Raw genomic sequence first — 14,921 nt, 5'->3', positions numbered from 1 at the left:
TAGATTTGGGTCTGATGCTCAATGTCTTGACGCTTGTGTTAGATTTGGGTCTGAAGCTCAATGTCTTCTTGACGGTTGTGTTAGATCTGGGTCTGAAGCTCAATGTATTGACGGTTGTGTTAGATTTGGGTCTGAAGCTCAATGTCTTGACGGTTGTGTTAGATTTGGGTCTGAAACTCAATTTCTTCTTGACGGTTGTGTTAGATTTGAGTCTGAAGCTCAATGTCTTCTTGACGGTTGTGTTAGATTTGGGTCTGAAGCTCAATGTCTTGACGGTTGTGTTAGATTTGGGTCTGAAGCTCAATGTCTTGACGGTTGTGTTAGATTTGGGTCTGAAGCTCAATGTCTTGACGGTTGTGTTAGATTTGGGTCTGAAGCTCAATGTCTTGACGGTTGTGTTAGATTTGGGTCTGAAGCTCAATGTCTTGACGGTTGTTAGATTTGAGTCTGAAGCTCAATGTCTTGACGGTTATGTTAGATTTGGGTCTGAAGCTCAATGTCTTGACGGTTGTGTTAGATTTGTGTCTGAAGCTCAATGTCTTGACGGTTATGTAAAATTTTGACGAGGTTTAGTGTTTTAGTTTGCGGACCCACTCCAAACAAAAGAAAAGACTGCCTGTGTCACAGAATCAGCCGAGGCATTCCTCCTCCTTGCTCGGGCAGGCTTCGGCGTTCGTCGTCCCCGGAGTACTAGCTGCCACCGATCTATGTTTCTGTGTTTGACTTGTTTTGTCTTGATTGGGTACACCTGTTTCCTATTATGTTGTATTGTATTCCCTATTTAACCCTCTGTCATTCATTGTGTGTTGTGTGTGATTGTTCTCGTCATTTTCGGCAGTTGCTATTGTGCGGGTATTCTCCTCCCTGTTTGGAGGTTGTTTTGTACTCTGGTTACTTTGTTAGTAAAAGTACGTTTCCAGTAGCTCGGTGTCCTGCGTTTGACTTCGCCTACCGCATTCACGTTGCCCTTTGACAGCCTGCACGGGCACTAGACTGTTTTCTGCCTTACATAGTTTCCCAGCCAAGACAATGACACATAGGCTACAGTGGAAACACAAGAAAACTGCCATTAGCTGTTGAAAGAATGACGGCAGCCAAGAGTCAAGACACATACTTCAGTGCTTTTGGCTGTTCAGTATATTATGGCACCTCAATCACTTTATTATTGAGATGTACAGTATACAGTATGTCTCCGTACCATACATTTACATGACTCCATACAAGTAGCCATATCATGAAGTTAATCTTGCTGCTGTATGTTGGTTAGAGTATACTGCAGTGAATTCTGGGGGTAGCCCAGACTGGGATTCAAATCCGGGTCCAGCAACTGTCAACCCAACACCTTAACCGTTACACCAAGAGATCTGAACCTCTTGTCGAGGTCGCTAGGTGTTGGGTTAAGGTAGCTACACTACTGTAGTTCTAACATCACTAACTCTCAAGTTCACAGAAGGACCCCATCCTGCACATTTTCAATCAGTGTGGGGAAGTCATTCACCAGAGGAGAATAGCTGTAATATAAAACTCTTGACAATAGTCTGTCATTAAAGGCATAATATAAAATCGTCAAAGATAACGACACTGAGTGACCCATCCTCTCTCTCTCACTGAGATGCCTATAGCAACTTGAGTCCTCCACATCCTCCAAACGCTTAGCTACCCTCTTCTACCGCTCATGTAGCTTCCAGAAGCTCTGGAGAAAACAGAGAGGAGAGAGGGAGCCGAAGGGGATGGATTTGGGGGCCTGATTGAAGAGGAAGGCTTCTGGGGTGAAGGGATATGAGAGAGAGAGAGAGAGAGAGAGAGAGGGGGAGGGAGGGAGAGACAAATAAAAATAGAGACAAATAGAGAGAGGAAAGCTTCTGGGTAGAGGGGATATAAGAGAGAGAATGATAAAAAGAGAGAATGAAGGAGAAAGAAAGATATACTATGCCCCACAGTGTGATTACAGGCTAAATCTGTCTGCTCTAATGTCTTCCAGATGGGTTCCTATTTCGGCTACGCAGTGGCAGCCACTGACATCAACAACGACGGGTAAGTGAGTTAGCGGACGGAGAGAAGGAGAGAAAGATGAAGAAAAGGAAGGAAAGAGAGAGCCAAAGAGAGATGCAGAGAGAAAGAGAGACAAAGAGAAGGCAGGTATGGCAAGACTTGGGCAGACAGACTTGGGCAGACAGACTTGGGCAGACAGACTTGGGCAGACAGACTTGGGCAGACAGACTTGGGCAGACAGACTTGGGCAGACAGACTTGGGCAGACAGACTTGGGCAGACAGCATGAGAGAGAGAGAGAGAAAGAGAGAGAGAGAGAGAGAGAGAGAGAGAGAGAGAGAGAGAGAGAGAGAGAGAGAGAGAGAGAGAGAGAGAGAGAGAGAGAGAGAGAGAGAGAGAGAGAGAGAGAGAGAGAGAGAGAGAGAGAGAGAGAGAGAGAGAGAGAGAGAGACAGAGACAGAGACAGAGACAGAGACAGAGACAGAGACAGAGACAGAGACAGAGACAGAGACAGAGACAGAGACAGAGACAGAGACAGAGACAGAGACAGAGACAGAGACCTCACTGCTTTCGGAAAGTAAGTGCTTGCCCTGGATGGAATCCCAACATAAGCCTTATGTTGATATGATCATAGAATGATAGTCAGGAGACTCAGGAAGACTCGCCATAGAGGGATAGGACACTCTCCTATTAGAATGATAGTCAGGAGACTCAGGAAGACTCACCATAGAGGGATAGGACACTATCCTATTAGAATGATAGTCAGGAGACTCAGGAAGACTCGCCATAGAGGGATAGGACACTATCCTATTAGAATGATAGTCAGGAGCCTCAGGAAGACTCACCATAGAGGGATAGGACATTTTCTAAGTGCATACAATGTAAATCTGCAACATCGACCTTCACACCCACTACACTAATACACACTGACTCAACTTTAGAGGCCTTGGATTGGACCTAGTCAACTTCTCCTCCCCTCCCCTCACTTTCCCCCCCCCTTATCCCCCCCCCCCCCCGGCCTCAGTCTGGATGACCTGGTGGTGGGCGCTCCCATGTTCATGCGGAGGGGGTCTGACGGACTGCGTTGGGAGGAGGTGGGCCGTGTCTATGTGTACCTGCAGCGGCGTCCCCTGCTGTTTGAGCCCAGCCTGCCCCCCCTGGGGGGGAGCCAGGCCTTCGGGAGGTTCGGCAGCTCCCTGGCCCCGCTGGGAGACCTCAACCAGGACGGCTTCAACGGTGAGCACTCTGGAAAAGCTTGGGTCATATTTATTAAGGAACAATGTAGCAAAACATTTTGCTACAGAAAACAAAAATTTGGATTTCTTATTGGACAAGTTAAGGTAGTCCCTCCCTTTTTTGGGGTCAGTTTCCCCCGTTTGGTGCCTACGGGATTATCATCTTTCATGAAAGAACATAACTAAGCTCAGGGCAGAGGGAGTGGGGATTAGCCATTATGAGGTGTCATAACTTTGTTGATTATCTGTTGATTATCTTAGATATTGCAATTGGCTGTCCCTTCGGAGGAGACGACCAACAGGGATTGGTCCTCATCTATAACGGGCACGCCAGTGGGCTGAAGGACACGCCCACTCAGGCTCTAGCTGGCCAATGGGCCTCTGGCACCTTTCCTGCCAGTTTTGGCTATGCCCTCCGCGGAAATAAAGATCTGGACCAGAATGGGTACCCAGGTAAAATTATTTTGTTTTGTTTTTAATTGTTTTGCCTTTTACAATTTCTTATTAGTGTTAATATTGGTGTCATCTTTGTACAGATCTCATCGTAGGTGCTTTTGGGGCTGACAAGGCTGTTCTGTACAGGTATGTGCTCTCACCAGAACTTGTTTGGCTCATTGGGGATGCAAATAAGCTTGCTGACCAATTACAGCAATTTATTTTTATTTTATTTGTTAAATTAAACATGTACCTCAACTGAAAGCATTGTTTTATATGTGACCTTTATGTAATTTGAATTACATTTTTGTATTGGAATCAACGCTTTTAATCAAGGTAATCACATCTTCCAATTGGTTGGTATTTTTCTATCAGGGCTCGGCCTATTGTCAACGCCAGTGCTTCTCTTACTGTGCAACCTACCATGATCAACTCAGAGGAGAAGGGTTGTATGGTGTCCAATGGGAACAAGACTATCTCTGTGTCTTGGTACGTTGATACATCCTTTTTCTTTTTCAAAATAATCTGATTGGTTGAAACCCCACTGATATTCCATCAGTGAACTGAGGCAGCTAGATCTTTGTGATGTCAAATGTACTGTAGTATAAAGCTGTCATGTTTCTGGCCACCAGGTTTATTGAGTAGGAGGTGTCTGTAGCCTCATTCAGACCAACCTTGCTAGGAGGGATACTGTCTTCAGCAACAATATCAATTCAAATAAAGTGTTATGTGAATGTGTTAGAGCATAGACCCAACACTGAGTCCAAGACACATTATATAGTACATTTTCCACTCTTAAACCATGTCCGCACTGAGCTAAAGGGGCTAAAGGGTAGAGCTGCCGCTTTCAAGGAGCGGGACTCTAACCCGGACGCTTATAAGAAATCCCGCTATGCCCTCAGATGAACCATCAAACAGGCAATGTGTAAATACAGGACTAAGATTGAATCCTATTACACCTGCTCCGACGCTCGTCGGATGTGGCAGGGCTTGCAAACTATTACGGACTACAAAGGGAAGCCCAGCCGCAAGCTGCCCAGTGACAAAAGCCTACCAGACGAGCTAAATGACTTCTATGTGCACTTCAAGGCAAGCAACACTGAAGCATGCATGAGAGCACCAGCTGTTCCGGACGACTGTGTGATCACGCTCGCCGTAGCCGATGTGAGTAAGACCTTTAAACATGTCAAAATTCACAAGGCCGCAGGGCCAGACGGATTACCAGGACGTGTAATCCGAGCATGCGCTGACCAACTGGCAAGTGTCTTCACTGACATTTTCAACCTGTCCCTAGCCGAGTCTGTAATACCTACATGTTTCAAGCAGATCACCATAGTCCCTGTGCCCAAGAACACCAAGGTAACCTGCCTAAATGACTACCGACCCGTAGCACTCATGTCTGTAGCCATGAAGTGCTTTGAAAGGCTGGTCATGGCTCACATCAACACCATCATCCCAGAAACCCTAGACCCACACCAATTTGCATACATCCCCAACAGATCCACAGATGACGCAATCTCTATTGCACTCAACACTGCCCTTTCCCACCTGGACAAACGGAACACCTACGTGAGAATGCTATTCATTGACTACAGCTCAGCGTTCAACACCATAGTGCCATCAAAGCTCATCACTAAGCTAAGGACCCTGGGACTAAACACCTCCCTCTGCAACTGGATCCTGGACTTTCTGACGGGCCACCCCCAGGTGGTAAGTGCAGGCAACAACACATCTGCCACACTGATCCTCAACACGGGGCCCCCTCAGGGGTGTGTGCTTAGTCCCCTCCTGTACTCCTGGTTCACCCATGACTGCGTGGCCAACCACAACTCCAACATCATCATTACGTTTGCCGACCACACAATGGTGGTAGGCCTGATCACCGACAACGACGAGACAGCCTATAGGGAGGAGGTCAGAGACCTGGCAGTGTGGTGCCAGGACAACAACCTCTCCGTCAACGTGATCAAGACAAAGGAGATGATCGTGGACTACAGGTAAAGGAGAGCCGAGCACGCCCCCATTCTCATTGACGGGGCTGTAGTGGAGCAGGTTGAGAGCTTCAAGTTCCTTGATGTCCACATCACCAACAAACTATCATGGTCCAAACACACCAAGACAGTCGTGAAGAGGGACCGACAAAGCCTATTCCCCCTCAGGAGACTGAAAAGATTTGGCATGGGTCCTCAGATCCTCAAAATGTTCTAAAGCTGCACCATCGAGAGCATCCTGACTGGTTGCATCACCGCCTCGAATGGCAACTGCTCGGCCTCCGACCGCAAGGATCTACATAGGGTAGGATAGTGTGTATGGCCCAGTACATCACTGGGGCCAAGCTTCCTGCCATCCAGGACCTCTATACCAAGCGGTGTCAGAGGAAGGCCTTAGAAATTGCCAAAGACTCCAGCCACCCTAGTCATAGACTGTTCTCTCTTCTACCGCACGGCAAGTGGTACCGGAGCGCCAAGTCTAGGTCCAAAAGGCTTCTTAACAGATTCTACCCCCAAGCCATAAGACTGCTGAACAGCTAATCAAATGGCTACCCGGACTTTTTGCATTGACCCCCCCTTTCTTTACACTGCTGCTACTCGCTGTTTATTATCTATGCATAGTCACTTTACCACTACCTACGTGTACAAATTACCTCGACTAACCTGTACCCCCACACATTGACTTGGTACCGGTACCCCCTGAATATAGCCTTGTTATTGTTATTTTATTTTATTTTTGACTTTAGTTTATTTAGTAAATATTTTTCTTTGCTCTTATTTTTCTTAAAAACTGCATTGTTGGTTAAGGGCTTGTAAGTAAGCATTTCATGGTAAGGTCTACACCTGTTTTATTCGGCACATGTGACAAATACAATTTGATTTGATTTGATGTCAATGGACAAAAGTCTGGCATTCACCACTTGAGAATGTCAAATGACACCATGTTTGACAAGCTTTTCCAGTTGCCGGGTCAGTGTGAGGACGGAGTCTATATTCTGAGCCCAAGCAAAAGGAACACGTCCCCGCTTTTAGTCTCACAAAAATTCCTTTCATAAATTAAAGTGAAACATTAAGGATTTTTAGACTCTTCAAAGAAAGTTACGCCTAGTGGCTGGTATCTTGATATCCGCTGTTAGTACAGCACAAGTTGCTTTTGTTTGTGTCTTCTTGATTACCGTTTATGTTGCTGGGAGCCTTGGGAAGGCTGAGGGAGAAGTAGAGGTGGGGTGCTGTGGACAGTGGAAAGGGTGGAGCGGGTTGCCATTCACTTTGAATGACATGTTATTTGGAACATCGGCCAAGGACACAGCATGCATGAGATGACGCACACACACACACACACACACACACACAAACACACACACACGTGCACAGATTTGAGCACATGGATGCTGTATATACATACATACACTCACTCACACATAATCAAACGCACACACATTTTTTACCTCCCCTTGTAAAGCTTGAGCCATTTGTTTTAAAGGGGATAGGTAGAATTGGGCTTCAGTTCTGTGCAAAGACTGAATGCATTTTCATTCAATGGGTTAGCATGTAGCCTGTTCCCAGATCTGTTTGTGCTCTTGCCCACTCCATTGTCATTGTCATGCCAATCATGATCATTCCACAAGGAGTTGGCAAGAGAAACAGAAACAGACTGGCAACCAGATTAGTTAGCATGAAACTTGTGAGAGATTTCTTACCAATAATTTTTTTAACCAAATGTTAATTTATTTTTTAGTTGGGGGAGGGTAGTATTATATACCACATTTACATTTCAGTCATTTAGTAGACACTCTTATCCAGAGCGACTTACAGGAGCAATTAGCTCAAGGGCACATCGACAGATTTTTCACCTAGTCGGCTCGGGGATTAGAACCAGCGACTTTTCGGTTACTGGCACAACGCTCTTAACCACTAAGCTACCTGCCACCACCGGATGTTTCAGAGCTCTACATGGATATACTGAATACATGTAAATACTGTCTCTCTGTCTTCACTCTCTCCAGTGTCAACCTCAGTTTCTGCCTCTCGGCCAATGGGAAGCACCTCCCTGCTGATCTAGGTGAGCCCAGTGTTTTCCGTTTTGTCTACAAGAGATACAGCTTTTGTCAAAATTGACTTTTCGTAGCAGGTTTAGGAGAACTTACAGAGCAGGTTATGATAATTAGCTTAGCAGGTTAGGAGAATTAGGTTAAGGTTAGGAAAAGGGTTAGGGTTAGCTAAAATGCAAAAAAAATGAACGTTTGACGTCAATTTGACAAAAGCTGTATCCCATCTAGAAATGACTAGGGTTTTCTTTTGTAAGGACTCCACACAGCTGTTCCCTATTACCTTCTGTGGTGTGGCCACAAATATGCCTGAACTCACTGTGGTCAATTTAGCAGTTAAGATTAACATGAAAGGACAATCGAGTAAGTACAGGGGAAACATTGCGAGGTTTGTGTGTGTATGCGTGTGTTAACGTGTGTGGGTGTGTGATTGTGTGTGTGTCTGCACATGGGAATTGGTATTTGCAATTGTGTGTGTGTGTATTGTGTTAGTATATGCACAATAACTGTGTATGTAATTGGTTTAGTTGGCCAGCAGCATACCACCCTGCATCCCACTGCTGGCTTGGCTCTGATGCTAAGCAGGGTTGGTCCTGGTGGGTCTCTGGATGGGAAACCAGAAGCTGCTGGAAGTGGTGTTGGAGGGCCAGTAAGAAGAACTCTTTCATCTGGTCTAAAAAAAGTAATATCCCAGGGCAGTGTGTAGGGTGCCGTCTTTCGGATGGGACGTTAAATTGGTGTCCTGTCTCTCTGTGGTCACTAAAGATCCCATGGCACTTATCACAAGAGAAGGGGTGTTAACCCCGGTGTCCTGGCTAAATTTCCCAATCTGGCCCTCTGTCAGAAGGCGACAGTGAAATGCGGTAGGCGAAGTCACACGCAGGACACAGAGCTTACTGGAAACCGTATTTTAATCGAAAGTAACCAGTGAAAAAACAATCTCCAAACATCGGAGGAAACAAACAACCCGCACACGAACACTGCTGATGACGCAAACAATAACACACAACACACAATGCACGACAGAGGGTTAAATAGGGAATACAATACAACATAATGGGGAACAGGTGTACACAATCAGGACACAACAAGTCAAACACCAAAACATAGATCGTGGCAGCTAGTACTCCGGGGACGACAAACGCCGAAGCCTTCCCGAGCAGGGAGGTGGAGCAGCTTTGGCTGATTCCGTGACAGTACCCCCCCCCCCTTGACGCGCGGCTCCAGCCGTGCGCCGACCCCGGCCTCGGGGACGGCCAGGAGGACGCGGAGCAGGGTGAGTCGGATGACTCCGGTGGAAGTCCCTCAACATGGAGGGATCTAGAATGTCCCTCCTGGGGACCCAGCACCGTTCCTCCGGACCGTACCCCTCCCACTCCACAAGATACTGCAGGCCTCGAATCCAAGATGGACCGGACTGAGTACGCCGGAGCCCCCTCGATGTCCAACGGGGGCGGAGGAGCCTCTTGTACCTCATTCTCCTGGAGTGGACCAGCCACCACCGGCCTGAGGAGAGACACATGGAATGAGGGGTTAATGCGATAATACCTGGGCAGTTGTAACCTATAACATACCTCGTTCAATCTCCTCAGGACTTTAAAGGGCCCCACAAACCGCCGACCCAGCTTCCGGCAGGGCAGGCGAAGGGGCAGGTTTCGGGTCGAGAGCCAGACCCGGTCTCCTGGTGCGTACACCGGAGCCTCACTGCGGTGGCGATCGGCGCTCGCCTTTTGCCGCCTGATGGCACACTGCAGATGGACATGCGCAGCATTCCAAGTTTCCTCCGAGCGCCGAAACCACTCGTCCACCGCAGGGGCTTTGATCTGGCTCTGATGCCAAGGTGCCAGAACCAGCTGGTAACCTAACACACACTGGAAAGGCGTCAGGTTAGTGGACGAATGGCGGAGGGAGTTTTGGGCTATCTCTGCCCAGGGAATATATCCCGACCACTCCCCTTGCCGGTCCTGGCAATATGACCTCAGAAACCTACCCACATCCTGGTTAACTCTCTCCACCTGCCCATTACTTTCGGGGTGAAAACCTGAGGTAAGGCTAATCGAGACCCCCAGACGTTCCATAAATGACCTCCAGACTCTAGAGGTGAACTGGGAACCCTGATCAGACACTATATCCTCAGGCACCCCATAGTGCTGGAAGACGTGTGTAAACAGGGCCTCAGCAGTTTGTAGGGCAGTAGGGAGACCTGGCAGGGGAATGAGACGGCAGGCTTTAGAAAACCGATCCACAACGACCAATATCGTAGTGTTCCCCTGGGAGGGGGGAAGGTCCGTAACAAAATCCACCGATAGGTGAGACCACGGCCGTTGTGGAACGGGTAGGGGTTGTAACCTCCCCCTGGGCAGGTGTCTAGGTGCCTTACACTGGGCGCACACCGAGCAGGAGGAAACATAAACCCTCACGTCCTTGGCCAAGGTTGGCCACCAGTACTTCTCACTAAGGCAGTGCACTATCCGACCAATACCCGGATGACCAGAGGAGGGTGACGTGTGAGCCCAGTATATCAACTGGTCGCGAACCTCGAGCGGCACGTACCTCCGACCCTCTGGACACTGTGGAGGAGTAGGGTCGGAACGTAACGCCCGCTCGATTTCCGCATCCACCTCCCACACCACCGGTGCCACTAAACAAGACTCCGGGAGTATGGGAGTGGGCTCAATGGACCTCTCCTCTGTGTCATATAGTCGGGACAGGGCGTCTGCCTTAGCGTTCTGGGACCCTGGTATATAGGTGAGCTTAAATACAAAGCGGGAAAGAAACATTGACCACCTTGCCTGGCGAGGATTCAGCCTCCTCGCTGCCCGGATGTACTCCAGGTTACGATGGTCAGTCAGAATGAGAAAAGGGTGTTTAGCCCCCTCAAGCCAATGTCTCCACACCTTCAGGGCCTGAACCACAGCCAGCAGCTCCCTATCCCCCACGTCATAATTGCGCTCCGCCGGACTGAGCTTCTTAGAATAGAAAGCACAGGGGCGGAGTTTAGGTGACGTACCCGAGCGCTGAGACAGCACAGCGCCGATCCCAGCCTCGGAAGCGTCCACCTCCACCTGGAATGCCAAAGAGGGATCCGGATGCGCCAGCACCGGAGCCGAGGTAAACAGGTCCTTCAGGCGTTTAAATGCCCTGTCCGCCTCAGCTGACCACTGCAGGCGCACCGGACCCCCCTTTAGCAGAGAGGTAATGGGAGCTGCTACCTGTCCAAAGCCCCGGATAAACCTCCGGTAGTAATTGGCAAAACCCAAGAAGCGCTTCACCTCCTTTACCGTGGTCGGAGTCTGCCAATTACGCACAGCAGAAACGCGGTCAATCTCCATCTCTACCCCTGACGCGGACAACCGATGTCCCAGGAAGGAGATGGACTCCTGGAAGAACAGACATTTCTCCGCCTTCGCATACAGGTCATGCTCCAACAGTCTACTAAGCACTCGACGCACCAGGGACACATGCTCGGCTTGTGTAGCGGAATATATTAGGATGTCATCAATATATACCACATTTTACATTTACATTTTAGTCATTTAGCAGACGCTCTTATCCAGAGCGACTTACAGTTAGTGAGTGCATACATTATATTTTTCATACAGGCCCCCCGTGGGAATCGAACCCACAACCCTGGCGTTGCAAACGCCATGCTCTACCAACTGAGCTACATCCCTGCCGGCCATTCCCTCCCCTACCCTGGACGACGCTGGGTCAATTGTGCGCCGCCCCATGGGTCTCCCGGTCACGGCCGGCTACGACAGAGCCTGGATTCGAACCAGGATCTCTAGTGGCACAGCTAGCACTGCGATGCAGTGCCTTAGACCACTGCGCCACTCGGGAGTATGCCCTGTCCACAACACCCTGTCCATGCAAGTCCCGAAAAATCTCGTCCACAAATGATTGGAAGACTGAAGGAGCATTCATTAACCCGTATGGCATGACGAGATACTCATAGTGACCCGAGGTGGTACTGAATGCTGTCTTCCACTCATCTCCCTCCCTAATGCGCACCAGGTTGTACGCGCTCCTGAGATCTAATTTTGTGAAGAATCGCGCGTGTAATGACTCCGTCATACTAGCAATCAGAGGGAGAGGATAGCTGTATTTGATGCTGATCTAATTTAGACCACGGTAATCAATACACGGGCGTAAACCCCCATCCTTCTTCTTCACAAAAAAGAAAATCGAGGAAGCAGGGGAAGTAGACGGCCGTAAGAAACCCTGTCTCAAAGATTTGGTGACGTAGGTCTCCATAGCGGCCGTCTCCTCCTGAGATAGAGGATACACGTGACTACGTGGAAGCGCAGCGCCTACCTGGAGGTCTATCGCACAATCCCCCTGTCGATGAGGTGGTAATTGAGTCGCCTTCTTCTTACTGAAGGCGAGAGCCAAATCGGCATACTCAGGTGGAATATGCAAGGTGGGAACTTGGTTCGGGCTTTCCACCGTCGTTGCCCCTACGGAAACGCCTACACACCGCCCAGTACACTGATCAGACCATCCCTGGAGAGCTCTCTGCTGCCATGAAATGTTGGGGTCATGAGCTGTTAACCAGGGAAGCCCCAACACCACGGGAAACGCAGGAGAATCAATCAAATACAAACGTACTATCTCCTCATGACCCTCCTGCGTTTTCATTTCGGAGAGGTGCCGTGACCTCCCTAATCAACCCAGACCCCAATGGGCGGCTATCTAGGGCATGAATGGGGAAGGGCACATCAACAGGCACGATAGGAATCCCTAACTTATAGGTGAACTGGCGATCAATTAAATTCCCAGCTGCGCCTGAATCTACTAGCGCCTTATGCTGGGAGTGAGGAGAAACCTCGGGAAACACCACTTTAATACACATATGATCAGTGAGCTCTGGGTGAGTTGGGTGCCTACTCACCTGGAATGACTCATCAGTGCGTCGCCCACTGCCTCGATTCCTAGGAGACCCTCCCCAGCACCGACCAGCAGTGTGTCCTCTGCGGCCACAGTTGGTGCAGGGGACGGCCTCCCTCCTGGTCTCCCTCCTGGTCTCCCTAGCACCAGCACCCCCGAGCTCCATAGGGGTCGGCTCGGAAGTGCTGGGGGATGGAATGGACGGCCCCGAATCCGGACGTCCGCGGGTAGCCAACAGGGGGGTATCCAGGCGAATCGACATGTCCACCAGTTGGTCAAAGCTGAGGTTGGTGTCCCTGCAGGCTAACTCCCGACGCACGTCCTCCCTCAGGCTGCATCTGTAGTGGTCGATGAGGGCCCTCTCATTCCATCCCGTGTTGGCGGCTAGCGTCCGGAAGTCCAGCGCGAACTCCTGCGCGCTCCTCCTCCCCTGTCTCAGGTGGAATAGACGCTCACCCGCCGCTTTACCCTCTGGGGGATGATCAAATACTGCCCGGAAGCAGCGGGTGAACTCCGCATAGCTGACCGTAGCGGCGTCTATCCCACCCCATTCGGCGTTGGCCCACTCCAGCGCCTTGCCGGACAGACAGGAGATGAGGGCGGACACGCTCTCGTATCCCGAGGGTGCCGGGTGAATGGTTGCTAGGTAGAGTTCAACCTGGAGTAGGAAACCGTGACACCCGGCCGCGGTGCCATCATAAGCCCTCGGGAGCGAGAGCCGAATCCCACTGGACTCCGGAGATGGACCGAAGGGTATGGCTGATGGTGGTGGTATCGTAGGAGGAGGTGTGGGCAAACCTCCACTCTCCCATCGCCTCAAAGTGTCCATCACCTCTTGCATGGTGGTGCCCAGGTGCTGGATCCTGGCCTCTTGGTGGATTACGCGCTACTCCAGTGATCCCCTTGGCACAACCGATCCTGCTGACTCCATGATGGTGTGTTATTCTGTCAGAAGGCGACAGTGAAATGCGGTAGGCGAAGTCACACGCAGGACACAGAGCTTACTGGAAACCGTATTTTAATCGAAAGTAACCAGTGAAAAAACAATCTCCAAACATCGGAGGAAACAAACAACCCGCACACGAACACTGCCGATGACGCAAACAATAACACACAACACACAATGAACGACAGAGGGTTAAATAGGGAATACAATACAACATAATGGGGAACAGGTGTACACAATCAGGACACAACAAGTCAAACACCAAAACATAGATCGGTGGCAGCTAGTACTCCGGGGACGACGAACGCCGAAGCCTTCCCGAGCAGGGAGGAGGAGCAGCCTCGGCTGATTCCGTGACACCCTCATACCGTCATGGCCACCTAATCATCCCCAGCTTCCAATTGGCTCATTCATCCCCCCTCCTCTCCCCTGTAACTGTTCCTTAGGTCGTTGCTGTCGTTGCTCAGTCAACTTACCAGGTAAAATATAGTTTGTGTACCCATGCACAAATGCATGTATGTTTCAATGGGTTTGTTTTTGTGATATGTTCTATGAAGTGTGTGTGTGTGACATGTTCTATTGTGTGTTTGTGTGTGTGTGTGTGTGTGGTGCAGTTTTTATGGTGGAGGTGCAGTTGGACTATCTGGAGCAGAAACAGAGGGAATCATCAGTGAGGAGAACTCTGTTCCTGGATAGCCAACAGCCCAGCCTGCTGGAGACCATCACTATGGCCAACGGAGGACGAACGTGTCACGACACCCGCATCTACCTGCGCGTTAGTCACTTCAAACACTTCAAACACTCAAAGAGATGTTGCTGTTAAAATGCATGAGCTTATAATGCATGCTTGTCATGAGCATGTTTGACCCCTTTTATAATGTCTAATAATCATCTCATTATGATAGACTAAATAGCAACCATTTGAAATGCTGATTGATACATAAAGAGACTTATAAGCCTTGTTATAATTTTAAAGGCTCAGACATGCTTATAACAATTATATAAAGCATTATGCCTGCGGGCTTTAAGTAAAGTGTTACCAAATTATTCAAAGACATGTTGAGAAAACCACAGTTTATAAAAACAACATGGATCCAATGAACTGTGGGTCTTACCGATCAATCTCTCTTCTCAAGGTGGACCTAAAGTTGGCACAAAAATGTTGGCTCGTTTCTTCGAATCCAGCCTTCAAAGACCAGTAACTTGAAACAGGCTGAAACATTTAATGCTACATTTGACAGTTTATCTGTTTTTGATTATAGTTTCAATACGACTGAAAGTGAAAATGTTCCCTTGCACTGTGCATTTAGACAGATCTATAACATTATATTTACTATAATGTACATTTAGACAGATCTATAACATTATATTTACTACAATGTACATTT

The 14,921-nt window shown here is 48.9% G+C and overlaps 1 protein-coding gene across 1 annotated transcript in view; it reads left to right on the top strand.

The window, feature by feature from the left end:
• LOC121578017 (integrin alpha-5) overlaps positions 1 to 14,921 on the top strand; it is a 55,893-nt gene that overhangs the window by 24,610 nt on the left and 16,362 nt on the right. The window contains exons 11-17 of the mRNA XM_041892057.2: positions 1,982 to 2,034; positions 3,016 to 3,227; positions 3,488 to 3,679; positions 3,763 to 3,808; positions 4,037 to 4,150; positions 7,659 to 7,714; positions 14,148 to 14,308. Coding sequence (XP_041747991.1) covers positions 1,982 to 2,034; positions 3,016 to 3,227; positions 3,488 to 3,679; positions 3,763 to 3,808; positions 4,037 to 4,150; positions 7,659 to 7,714; positions 14,148 to 14,308 — 834 coding nt within the window. The remainder of the gene's footprint in view (positions 1 to 1,981; positions 2,035 to 3,015; positions 3,228 to 3,487; positions 3,680 to 3,762; positions 3,809 to 4,036; positions 4,151 to 7,658; positions 7,715 to 14,147; positions 14,309 to 14,921) is intronic.

Source organism: Coregonus clupeaformis, chromosome 12, assembly GCF_020615455.1.
Source record: "Coregonus clupeaformis isolate EN_2021a chromosome 12, ASM2061545v1, whole genome shotgun sequence".
Classification (NCBI taxonomy): domain Eukaryota; kingdom Metazoa; phylum Chordata; class Actinopteri; order Salmoniformes; family Salmonidae; genus Coregonus; species Coregonus clupeaformis.
This window is presented reverse-complemented; position numbering and strand designations above follow the sequence as displayed.